The sequence below is a fragment of the Pelobates fuscus genome, chromosome 1 (assembly GCF_036172605.1).
Source record: "Pelobates fuscus isolate aPelFus1 chromosome 1, aPelFus1.pri, whole genome shotgun sequence".
Taxonomy (NCBI): Eukaryota; Metazoa; Chordata; class Amphibia; order Anura; family Pelobatidae; genus Pelobates; species Pelobates fuscus.
This window is the reverse complement of record NC_086317.1, coordinates 285,397,254-285,410,939: the sequence shown is the minus strand read 5'-3', so window position 1 is coordinate 285,410,939 and position 13,686 is coordinate 285,397,254. Positions and strand designations below refer to the sequence as shown.

At 38.7% G+C, this 13,686-nt stretch overlaps 1 protein-coding gene across 2 annotated transcripts in view; it reads right to left on the bottom strand.

Moving 5' to 3' along the window:
- MYH15 (myosin heavy chain 15) overlaps nt 1–13,686 on the bottom strand; it is an 85,382-nt gene that overhangs the window by 49,559 nt on the left and 22,137 nt on the right. For both annotated transcript variants that reach the window (XM_063457465.1, XM_063457466.1), the window contains exons 17-26: nt 12,035–12,214; nt 11,186–11,318; nt 10,158–10,222; nt 9,084–9,171; nt 7,730–7,847; nt 7,058–7,181; nt 6,741–6,877; nt 5,270–5,525; nt 951–1,193; nt 661–837 (exon numbers count right to left, since the gene is read on the bottom strand). In XM_063457465.1, the coding sequence (XP_063313535.1) occupies nt 661–837; nt 951–1,193; nt 5,270–5,525; nt 6,741–6,877; nt 7,058–7,181; nt 7,730–7,847; nt 9,084–9,171; nt 10,158–10,222; nt 11,186–11,318; nt 12,035–12,214 (1,521 nt within the window). The remainder of the gene's footprint in view (nt 1–660; nt 838–950; nt 1,194–5,269; nt 5,526–6,740; nt 6,878–7,057; nt 7,182–7,729; nt 7,848–9,083; nt 9,172–10,157; nt 10,223–11,185; nt 11,319–12,034; nt 12,215–13,686) is intronic.

The following is a 13,686-nucleotide window of genomic DNA, read 5'->3' as shown; positions in this document are numbered from 1 at the left end:
ACTCTGTAACTATTTGACAAAGGCCAATGTGCCTATATGCATTATAAATGTGTTCTAAAAAGAGCACAGGCAGTCATTTGACATAAGTTTATGCTACCAAGATTCATCATCTACTCTCTCAATTTCCTGTGATCTGATACCCCACTTACTTTTGTGGGAATCCCGCTTACAAGTAAGAATTAAAAAATAAATTATAAAAATAATAATAATAATAATAATAATATAGATTCCAATTTGGACACTATTTTTTCACATATATTTTTCATTTAGGAAATACAAGTTTAACATAATATAAAACATTCATACACTTTTCCACTATATAATAGCTATGCTATTTAATAACAGTAAACTTTAATGTAATTAATTTTAACTTATATATGTAAGAGCATTTTGTTAGAATATATTATTTGTACCTGCACTATTAGACATTTTTATTTATCTGATATACAATGTTAGTTACCAGAAAGCTGGGAGATACAATTTTTCATTCCACCTTTCACACTGTCTTGCGTAAGTGCTGGGGATATTGGTTTGCATGCCTCCTATAAATATTAATGCATTTGCCAACATATTCAAATGTATCAAATTATATTAGTACTAGGAGACACAAATTTTAATTGCAATTCTAATTCCACTTTATCATATAATGGCATGTATTACATCATCCACTTGCTGCTCAAGTTTTATTTTCATCTTGGTCAATGAATTGACTTTGTCTTCTTCAGCTTGAAGGTCATCCAGAGTTTGCTGATGTGCCTCTTGTAAAGCTTTCTTTTCTCTGGTTAATTTAGTTATAGTTTCATCAAGAGCTGCCATTTCTTCAGTTAAATTCTTCACCTGTAAAAAAAATAAATCATAGTTTCACTAATAAAACAGCTTACAAAAAATTTAACTTTAGCTTCCCCTAAAATAGAGAACACGACTGCCTGGGAACAAATGTAAATACATACCTTATTTTCAGTTGCATGTTTTTCTTTTTCTGCTTTTGCCAAGGTTATCTCAAGATCATCAATATCTTTCTTAAGTTCTGAACATTCATCCTCTAATTTTCTTTTCTTAGCGCTTAATTCTGAGTTCATCTCTTCCTCGTCTTCTATACGCTCTGTGAGGTCTTTGATTTTAGATTCCATTTGGATTTTAGACTTAATGAGTAAGTCACACCGTTCCTCTGCATCAGCCAATGTGTCTTGTTCCTGAACAGAAATATATATTAAATTCCAACCATAAAGAGATCTAATAAATCCTAAGTATTTTCCAAATAATTAAAGAGTGAATTTATGTATGCACAATCCAGGCCAAGTGCTTTTTTTTAAATTTTGTGCAGGTTACAAAGGTTTATGCACATTTTGTAATTTTCCAATGTGTGCTATTGAATGTTTAGGTAATCAAAATAAGGCTTGTTTTTATGTCTTTACTAAAAATGTCTATATTAAAGCGGCACTGTCACCTTCAGGAGACCCCTGATGATGACATTCCTGCGGGAGGTCTGCTGGCTGGAGGAGCAAGAAAAGGTGAGTTTAACTTACCTGAACCTGTTCCTTGTTGGCACCATCATCTTCTCCCGGGTTGTCCTCTTCTGCTGACGTCACTGCTGCACCCGCAAGAGTACAGCATTGAGGTCTATGGAGGATCCCGCGAGATCGTGTAACGGCTGGGGGATTGACAATTCTAGACGATGGTAGGTCCGCCAAGTGTCTAGATGTGTCAGATGTAAGAAATATACTGTGCCACAGTAGTCCATACTTTATCTCAGTATATCTCTTGACTGGATTGGAATTTCTGTGAAATTCCTATACAGTCAATATTACTATTTCAGAAAGATTTTATCCTTATGAAAAAATCATTTTATGTGTGTGGGGAGGGGTGCTGTTGCTGCTGCTTTAAAATAATATACACACTGCAATGGTTTATCATTAAGCCTGATAAGTTACAACCTTTCACCCAAAGCATGAAGTATAACATATTCCTGTGAAAAAGGGGAGGGCTTACAAAGGCTGCAGTCATAAGAACTGCAACTTTTGCGAGCTGTTTTAGACTGTACCCTCAATGAATACATACATAAAAATATACATGCATTTATTCATTTGGGGGTGTTTCCCCCCGCCAAGTGTGGAATGGGCCTTTAAACTTTACTAGAATAGGCTTTTCATTGACATCATATTCCGGCTCCCGCGGCATCAGCAAAAGGCGCGCGAGGGAGCAGGTCAGAGAGATCAGAGCTCCCTCGCCGCCTCGGAATCCAGTTCAGCCGCACGCCACGCTGGTGATCCAGAAGGTGACCTGGCAGAAGGAAGCACTTCCCTCCTGCCGGTCACTGGAATTTTGCGCCCCCAGAGCCGGTGCGCCCTAAGGCGGCCGCCTGTGCCGCCTTATGGACGCGCCAGCCCTGAATCCAACACTTTCCCTTAGGGAGGCTATCATGCATGTGCAGCAAAACCCACGCTGCACCAATCAGCATCTCCTCATAGAGTTGCATTGAATCAATGCATATCTATAAGGAAAGTTCAGCGCCTCCATGCAGAGCATGGAGACCCTGAACACCAGTGCTGCACACTGTGAATATACAGTCTTTACATTAAAAAGTCTCAGGGAGAGGCAGTAGACACCAGAGCAACTACATTAAGTTGTAATTGTTCTGGTGACTATAGTGTTCCTTTAACCCCTTAAGGACACATGACATGTGTGACATGTAATGATTTACTTTTATTCCAGAAGTTTGGTCCTAAAGGGGTTAAAGAGGCATTGTCATGGCCGTATCCAGGTTTTTTTTTTACCCCACCTTCCGACCCAACTAGATCTAATTGTCCCCCTAGTCAACCCGAAATGCCCCTAAGCCCCTCATACTACCTATTTTTAAATCTTTATTTTGTGCCAGGACCAAGGTCCCTGTGGGACACATCATCTGCCCACACTAGGTAGCGCTGTGAAATTCCAGCACATGCCCAGTTAAACACTTGGGCATTCGCTATTGTACGAAAATCGGACGGGAATTTTGTCTATTCATTCATTCGCCTTTCTGACGAACGAATGTCAGATGAACAAACAAACACAGAATATTGGTGTGCGTTTGTTCGTTCAGTTTATTACAAGGAGGGAAGCAGCTCCCTCCTTGTAATATGTAAAAATAAAAGATCCCCGCCACATCCTAAGCCCCCCATGTCCTCCCTCACTCTAGGGGTTGAATATGACCTGCAAATTAGCATAAGGGAGATTAAAATCTCCCGAATGCCCCTACTCGCTATGCTGTGAGTAGGGGCATGTCTACTAAATAGTGAGCAGCCTGTGGCTGCTAACTGTTAAAAAAAATAAACCCCCCCGGCCCCAACCCATGAGTGGCAGATAGGGGCGATAAATTACAATAAGGGGGGGAAGACCTTTTGTCCTCCCCCCCAGCCCCCACCCATGAACGGTGGGTGGAGGCCCTGAATTACAAGAAGGAGGGGGACCTATTGTCCTCCACCCGGCCCCCACCCTTGAGCGGTGGGTGGGGGTCCTAAATGACAATGGGGGGACCTATTGTTCTACCCCTGGCCCCCACCCATGAGCGGCGGGTGGTGGGCCTAAATGACAATGGGGGAAACCTACTGTCCTCCCACCCGGCTCCCACCCATGAGCGGGGTAGGGGCCCTAAATTACAATAAGGGGGGACCTATTGTCTTCCCCCCAGCTGCATATGGGGGCTATAAATTACAATAGGGGGGGACCTATTGTCCTCCCTCCCGGCCCCCACCCATGAGCGGAGGTAGGGACCCTAAATTATAATAAGGGAGGGACCTATTGTCCTCCCCCCTGGCCCCCATCCACGAGCGGCGGGTAGGGGCGCTAAATTAAAATAGGGGGGGTACCTATTTACAATGGGGGCCCAAAAAGAAGACATCAAATGGTAAGTATTTTTTTTTATTTACAGGTTTTTAGTTTAATTGTCTCTCCCTCACTTTTTTAGGGTGGGGGGGTAGGTAGGGATTTAATTTTTTGGGGTTGAGGTGGTGACTAGGGACTTGGGGACCCCTTGTCACCTGGGGGGGGTATTTTTACATTTAGCCCGACGCATTGCACATGGGTGGGGGCCAGGGGGGAGGACAATAGGTCCCCCCCTCATTGTCATTTAGCCCCCCCCCACACACCACTCATGGGTGGGGACATGGGGGAGGACAATAGGTCCCTCCCCCCTCATTGTCATTTACAATAGGTCCCCCTGCCTTATTGTTATTTAGGACCCCCACCCGCCACTCATGGGTGGGAGCCGGGGAGGACAATAGGTCCCTCCCCATTTTCATTTAGGGTCCCCAACTGCCGCTCATGGGTGGGGGCCGGGGGGGGAGGACAATAGGTCCCCCCATGTTCATTTAAGGCCCCCACCTGCCAGTCATGGTGGGTGGGGGCCGGAGAGGAGGACAATAGGTCCCCCCCATTTTTCATATTTAGGGCCCCCACCTGCGGCTCATGGGTGGGGGCTGGGGGGGAACAATAGGTTCCCCCCATTATCATTTAGGGCCCCCACCCTCCGCTAATGGCTGGGGGCTGAGGGGGAACAATAGCTTCCTCCCCATTGTCTTTTAGAGACCCCTACCCGCCGCTTATGGGTGGGGGCCAAAGGGGACCGTATGTTACCCATTTAGTTGCATAGCTCCCACTCGCGGGGCACTGGTGAGGGCTAGGGTGGGATACTATGTCCCCCTCGCTAGTTAATAGATGCCCCACCATGGGGCCATTTGTTGGAAGAGGGGTGGGATTTTTAAAAATATTTTACAACAATGAGCAGCCACAGACTGCTCACTGTTTAGTAGCCTGGCCCCTAGTCATGATATAGGGAGTAGGGACAGAAGGGAGATTTAGAACTCCCTTAATTACTAATACTAAGTAGTCTTTACTTAGTATTAGTAAATTTGGCTGAATTACCAATTTTGGTCTTTCAGCCTGTTAGTAGAACACAGAGGAGGTGAGAATTGTGGGAAATTGCTCTGACCACAGGAAATGGAGCACACTTTGCTCCTCCGCTGGTCATAGCTGGTCAGGCGTAGGAAAAATACATAAGACAAATAGTCTCTACTTTCTGATATGTTTTAAAAAAAACTAGATTAGACAGGAAGAAATGAAATACTTTCTGCTTGTCCATCTCATAGGACGCTGTCGTACATCACTTGATCATTACTTTTAAGACAGTGTCATGAAATCAACATAGGAAAATCACGTAGGGATGTTTTTTATGCCCAACCTGACTAGGTGTCTAATAAATTAATAAAGTATAAATGATCTACTGATTTCTTACTGCTTGAAGCTGAAGAGTCAGATCATTTTTCTCCTGCACCAAAGAAACTTGTTTTTCTTCAAGTTCTTTTCTTCTGGCTTCAGATTTTTCTAAAGCTTCCTTCAGTTTCAAGAACTCGTCTTTCATATTTGCCATTTCTTTCTCTGTTTCTGCAGACTTCAGTAGAGGTTTGATCTTGAAATAAAGCTTCATCCATGGCCAATTCTTTACTGCCATAAAAGCACGGATATTCCACTGGATCACAAGCAGTGCATCTCTAATAAAAAGAAAACAGATGGGAAAAATTTATTCAGTTCAAATATAATTAACATTGAAATGGAAAACCCCAATTAAAATCATAATTATATATTTTGGTCGAATGGCAACTAAGGTTACTAAGGCTATATATATTTAATTTATTTATCAAAACGCTAAAGGATTTCAGTTTAACAAATGCATGTGCTATAATTATTTTGTAGTCAAATATTACATAAACCTCTCCTAATAGGAATGTGATAATGTATTCCTGCAGCGTAGAAATGTAAAAAATTATAAGACATGGACTCAAATCTATACACTTTTGACATAAATGTGCAGTTTCTGGGCCAGTGATAGCTAACCTTGACACCATAAATTGTTTCTGGACTACATTTCCCATGACGTAGTCCAGAAACTATTTATGGTGTCAAGTTTATCCATCACTGGTCTGGGCAGACGTGGACAGAGTCATAATTACTATGTACCTCACATTGGAGGACATTTATCAAGGGAAAAACATTTATTCTGGGGCAAAATGCTAAATAAGGAGCAATACCAATAGAATGTCTCTCAAAATTAGAACTTTGCACCCAGATGTTTACCTTGACAAATCAGCCACACAGCGTGATACTTGTTGCAATTCAAAAGAACAATTATGATTAAATATGTCCATTTCTATTACACAGCTAACATAATACAATATTAAAACCAGTGACATTTGCTGCATTTGCTGTATTCTTTATGTTTTACAGCTTCTGCTGTGAGCTCTGCTATCATAATGTTCTTTTAAAATTTATAGTGGTGCTGAGCTTACCTCATAAATCTCTGAAGATTGGAGTGGCAGAAATAATGGGCTTATAGAGCAGAACTATTAAATAAATAAACCCTCAAGCATAACTTGCTGAAACCTAACCTACACGTCCCACTTAACACATCTGCCTGGAATAACCATTTAAGTTGTCAAACTGTTCTGAAACGGTTTGACTACTTACTCTGGGATGGGATCCTGGCACTACTGGCACCATAACTACTACACTGAGCTGTAGTGGTTATTGAGCCTGGATTATTTCTTTATTATTTTCTTTAAATAATCTACAAGTGCCCCTTCCGAGATCAGGCTCTGGATTCACCACTGCTTTAGCTATACTGGATATTTTCCTGATTTTATTACAAATCTCTCCAGTCACACAATTGTGAATTGTGTAAATAATCTCCATATTGATGCTGTTGTTACCTTCTTTCCAAAATCTTCTGGAATTCTATACGCATTAGTTTTCCCCTTGCTCTTGCTTGGATCATTGTAAGAATCTTAGATAATCTTTGATCTCTCATTTCTTCCAAATGACCCAAGAGTCCAGCCTTGAAAAAGACCTTTAAATCACAAGAAATTGAATTAGTTACAAACAGAATATTATTTTCCTTCACATCTAAAAAATATGTTTATATTCATAGACGTGAACATTCATTTCTCTACATAACAATATTGTATATCTAAACATATATCATCTGTGTATTTCTCTACATCTCCCTGCTTATTAAACAATGTTTTACCTTGGTATGCCCGAAACGATACTGAGTATGGTCAATGTCCAAAGTTCCACAAAGTTTTTCAGAGGCTTTTCTACTGTCTACGAATTTATCCTCTGGGATAGCACTTGGGTTTAGGATCCGGTATCTGTGAAGGCAACCAGTTTTACTTCTTTATTAGTAAAAAAAATTAAAAATAAATGATAGGTGTAGCCATACCCTATTACGAGAAATAGCTATATGGAAAATCTTTCCTTCTACCACTGTTTATATGTTCAGTTTTCAAAGTTAGGAATTAAAGTACTGCTGTAAGGCCTAAATAAGCCATCGAACTGAACAAAGGCCATTATTTATAAGAAAATCATGTTATTTCTAAGCTGACATGACATGTATTATTCTGGTTCTAAATAGGCCATCAAATGGATCAAAGGCCATTATTTATAAGAATATCATGTTATTTCTAAGATGATATGGCATGGAATATTCTGGTTTTCTCCAGTTGGTCAACATGTGTGACTTTATTTACAATAATTGTATTTAGAGCATACAAATGGATGGGCATTTTTAAAACTTAAATAGGTTCTCATTGTGCTATTGGACACTACTGTATAAAGCTTGTGGTATAAAGCTGCCCAGTCGTTTTTAGAATGTGTAGGATAATATCAGATGAAGTTATGTAAATCTGTTGAAATCTACCTCTGTTTGAAGTCAGCATACAAAACTCTGTTTGGAAACCCTTTCCGACAAATACGAATCCCTTCCAAGACACCGTTACATCTCAGCTGATGAAGTACCAAAAATGGATCCATTGCACCTTGTAATAAAAAGAAACAATATAACAGAGCAGTGTAAAGGTTATTTCTAACAGTGTCATTCGCTAAAGTGTAAATTGTCAGCTATGAAATTCACTTTGAATTCCTTTTCATTTCCGAACAATTCACACCATAAAGGGACACTCCAATGCCAAAATGCACAATAAATGAAAACCACTGTTTAGTAGATATACCCCAAGTGAAAAGTTGCATGCATTTGAGTATGTATTTTTTTTCATTAGGGTCTGTCTAAAATTAGCTTGCAAAACCTGCAGTTCTCTTGTCTGCAGCCTTTGCAAGCTCGCCCCTTCTAACCCCACCCAGATTTTCTGTGGATGTCCAATCACATAAGTCCCAATGCAGCTCAATGATAACTCTTTGTAAGTCACATGCTCTGTGCAATTGCTGCCTCTTGAGGTCAGCTGCATTGAGCTAACCAAACCAGCAAGTAACAGGACCTGTTGTCTGCTTGAAAGCCAAGGGGTGCAACCAGGTAAATGTTTTAAGTGTCAAATGTTTTAAGAGTCTCACTTAATTCCCGTATAGCTCTGATAAAAAGGGAAATAGTTAAATCATTTGAATAGGCGTAGGCAAAGTTAGCAGGGAAGCATACTGTAGTTCATATTGTACAGATTCTAGCATCCCCTTCCAAGACACAGGATATGGGAGTAGTGCCTGAGTACGGTGGGTGAATGTTTTGCAGCATACTTCTATCTCGTTTGTCATCAGAATAGTATCTACCTTACCAACTTTACATTATTCATGCAGGTGATACAGTGACTATTCCTGCACTAGTGTATCGCTATATTCCATTGCCACTGTCTTCTTATACTGCCAGAATTAATCAGAGTCACATAGACCTATGGTATCTCATACTAGTATTCCAGTGGCAATAGGGATTTTAATAATTATATTAGCTTTACATTTATTATTTTCCTCACTGTTTTGTACATGAGCACCTATTCACCGTTTGTTATTTGTATTATATTCAATAAAATTTATTTATTTTATATATTTTTCATTTTTATCTAATTCCACGTCTGGCAACCATCCTGTGGGTTTCTGACAACTACTATTTAATATATTTCATCTATCCCAGTCCCTATCGGTACACATCTCTAGTTTGTAAGCAGTACACTTTGTTTCAATTCATATTATCACATTTAGAAACAATATTCATGGTATCATCGATGTATTAAAATATCGCCAGTTTTATAGTTTTAACAGTGAATAGTTACCTGGAGTTTTTGTTTCATTGGGGATAATGCAACGTACAAAATGAGGTGCAGTTGACCTAAGGTTGGTCATCAGTTTATTTAGGTTTTCCTGAAAGTGAAGCCAACATATGATTAGGTAAGAATATATTTCTAGTTTTATAATCTGTATGTTAAAACTGCTAGGTTATGTAGTTATTTATATTTAAAAATCCAACATAACACAGAATAAAATATATGGTTTCATGTTATCAGTGGTGTACATATGCTGCTTGGCTTAACATTCCTCATGGGACAGTTCTCTGCAGATGAGGAAATAGTATTTTCAGTCACAACAGCTCTGCTAAAAACCTCTTTATCGACAAAGATTAGAAATTGAGATTGTTATATTACTCTATTATCTGACCTTATACAGGACAAGATGTGTTGATCTGTCAATCAGCTATCAAAAATGCATCCGTTAAAGAAGTAGTCTTATACCATAAAAACAACACCTAGTTTTGTTAAATACAGTTAATTGAAAGTTTAATATGTCATAGGCGTATATTATCACTAATTAATAATCCAGGCGTGCATAGTTTTTGCAAATCAGTGACGAATACACTTTTTTAGCTTGTCATGTTACACTAATTAGCACATTTGAATCTTTGATAAAATGCCAACACCGAGCACCAGTACATATCGATATGAGTCTATTAGCTCTGAAAGTTGATCTAAGTGGCACAAATGGGTAATGTTACAATTGATATTGTTGCATCCATAGAGGCAATGGCTATGCAGAATTACCTGAAGTCTTTCGATGTCCCTGGAATCCAGTAGATACTGCCATATTGATATTGTATAGCATATAGTTATGTAATATACTGCATTATCATTTGGCCAATATTGTATTGATACACAGGAGCAAAAAGAGAGACAGAGCTAGGTTCTGGAAAATCACTGAATGGCGTTATAGCTGAAATAGCATATAGAACAATGCCAGACATTGACAATCATTAAATACATTTACGTTCAAATGAAGGATACTAAATAAGTGAAATAGTCATAATTGAATTATATAGAAAAAAAGCATTGGTTTCTAAAATAAAATAAAATTACTTTGTGCATAGATGACACGGTTTGGAAAGAAGCACCTTTCTTGCGTTTCTTTTCTCCAGTTTGGTCTACAGGAACAAAGAATATTAATGTACTCAGCATTCAGTAATAATTGTACATTATATATTACAAATGTATTGCAATATCTATAGTAATATTGTATGATACATAAACACACAAATACAAAAATAAACGAATTGCATGGCAGAACTCTTCTCCATAAGACAGACTGACAGACAGTATTCCTCCACATTTCTGTACAAGACTATGCAGTTATCTTGTTTAATGGACTTTTAGATGTCTTGAATGAAAATCCCCAATGATTGATCCCTAACTAAAATTATACATTTATAAATTAGATTTGACCAAATCTGTGTTTGATAAAACTTCTCACATATTCAACATCAATACCAAGAAGTACGTATGGGAGACAAGTTGAATTACAACCCTGCAGAATTTGTTGGCGCTATATAAATAATAATAAAAATAATAATAGGAATAATTAAAAGACGGCAAGCACGTGTTTAGCCAAAAAGTAAAGTTTTCCCCAAAATTGTACCCAAAAACTCCATCAAGGATTGAAATGTGTACTGGCTCAAATACTTTATTTCTCAATTAGTAACCATTGTAATATAACATATAAAATGTGTTTGCATAATATATAAAGTAGTTATATGTAGCAATATTGTTTTTGTTGTCTCGTTAGTCATGAAGTCATTCTGGTCTCAAACTTATCACTGCAATAAAACATGCAATTTATTTTAGAAATGACTACTTAAGTAACATATCCTTGTTAAAATTTGTCATATTGTGTTGCTCATCACTGTTTTATAAATATAATGCACCATATAATAAATTACCAGCATAGAAATTATGATGATGATAAAAAATTACAATATTCGTATGTCCACTTTATTTTGTTTGTCTAGTACTTACTGATATGTAACGTCGCAGTATTATTATAAAGTTTTTAGAATATATTCGATCTATAACAATAATAATAATAATAATAATAATAATATGTTACTCACCGCTATCTGCACTGATATAGTTCTCAAACAAGCTTCCCAGCAATTTGTTGGAAGATTTTTGGAAGAGAGCCACCACTGTTTCATTTAGTGGATCTTTATTCTTTTCCAACCAGCCCATAATGTTGTATGGAACCTTAGAAATACAACAGAGTAAAATAATTGTATTATTAATCTCACTATTATAAACAATGGATATTATCATTTGCATAATGGGTGTTTCTTTTGTTTGCTTGTGTCTTAGAATTAATGGAAATTATAATTACATTTTTAAATTAGAACTTTACCTTTACTTATCCTTTTAAGGAAAGACCAAGTCATCGTGATATACTGACTCAGCTCTGGCTGAATTCTAGATTAAGGTTTTTTTTTTCTATTAAAAAATATGAGGAATTTCAAATTGTCCTTGTATTTCTTAAAATGTATTCCATGTATCTCTCACCTATTCTGAACCATAGTATTCCCTGAATGTCTCAAATTTTCCATTATGGAAATTTCATGAATATATATTTATGAGTCTCAGTTCCAATGTGTTACATTAGTGTCAGGTTATGTATCTGAATTCCAGTGCATTCTAATTTAGAACGCTGTGCAGCCAACTCTTTATATATATTTGATATAGATAGCATATTGTTTTTTATGTCATATCACAGTCTTTTGATGCAAGGTTAAAATCACTTTCTGCAATTTTAGTTACTACAAAGCATTTGTTTCTTAAATTACAACATCATGTTTGCTAGCTGCATGTATTTCATAAAATAATATAACACTAGAAACTTATATGTGCAACAAAAAACTCTAGACTTTAAGTTAGCCATATTTAGCATATATCTTATCTTTGTGCTTACTCACCACACCAGCATAATGAACAAGTTCAAAATGAGCTTCATATTTCCTCTTTTTATCTGGTCTGGGTTTTTGGAAGTTATGAGATTTTCCCAAGTGGTTGTCATACAGCTTCGATTTGAAAGTTACATCGGAAGCCTTAGGGAACATGCACTCTTCTTCAAGGATTGACAATATCCCCATAGGCTAATTTCAAATTGAAAAGATACATAAATTATGATGTTATTGTAAACACAAAATATATATTTTTTTACATTTGTTAGTATATTTAGATAATTCTGAATGGTTTTATAGATCAAAAAATTACGCATAACTATATAAAAATGCAAAATAAGGATTTTGGGAATCATTTTTATTAAGGATTTTAGGAATCATTTTTATTAAACAATGGGTTTTCTAACTTTGTTTTCTATTTGTGATAAAGCTGTTGAATAAAAAAAAAGAAGGGGCAGTCACATCAAATCACATTTCGTGACAACCTTTCAGCCAACCCAACAGCCTTTCCCAAGCTTTGTGTCTCCTGAAATGTTCTCCGTGTTCATATTAAATACCACTGGATGTGATTTGGTGTGCCTGGTCCCTTTTTAATTTGATTTGCTACTTGTAATTTGGCCACTGAGCACCCTACTCCAACACTTTCAAGAATGTGCTGGATAACTTTGAGATAATAAACAGCTGTCTAATTAGTCCCTTTTTGTCTTTAAAATATGGTATACACATCTGTGAAGTGTTAAAAGTACATTAAATGGGGGACGGGGCCTGGCTGCCAAACTGAAAGGCTGCATGCAGTGTGGGCTCTGTACAAAAGATGACAATTATCGCCTAAAAACAGTATTTTGAAAGCAAACAAACGGCTAAATTTGCGCTGATACCTACCTGCAAGCTACTCTGCTACAGCACAAGGGTTTCCAGGCGTCCGACAAGCAGATTGAGCCCCCGCCGCCACTGAGGCCTACCTCGAGGTGAGAGCCTGGGAGAAGCGGCCGATCTCCCTACTGCCTCTCCGACCGGAACAAGCTGACATTATACGGGTCCTGCTCCCCCCCCTGCCGGTGGGGGTTATCCCGACACCATCACCACAGCCAAGCTTCATCCCTGACAAGCACATTGTCTTAAAGCAAAGACATAGAGGGGCGCAATCTGCCTCAAAATGGCGGCTACTGCACCAGCTGCAGACACACTGAACCAACTGCAGACACTCGAGCAGCGCCTGGACAACCTCCTCGAAAACTTCTAGCAGAGAATGCAGAACAAAGGGGCACAGACCCAGAGGGAGCCGCTACACCCTACACGACCGCATTACTCACCGCCAGAAAAACCACCTGGAGTGGCTGGCGGGAAGAAAAGACCGCACACGACGTCTGGGAAACTGAGACCAGCGAAGCGGAGAAGGCGGCCCATAAAATCCGAGGCTCGCATCTGCCTTCCTAGGCTGAGTGCCCGAAAGGGAAACACCCTACTGCGTACCCCACATGCCCGGACGGGACTTTTCCATCACACAATCGCCCGGGACCTCGCTTGTGGTGCTGAAAGTGACTGGAGCAGTGGAAAGTGCACAAGGGCCCTTGAGAAGGCCTGGGGCCGGCAGAGTGGCCAAAATTGGATGCGGCCCCTAAACCAACCTGCTAGCAATGTCCTGATCGTGGGCATAGGATGAA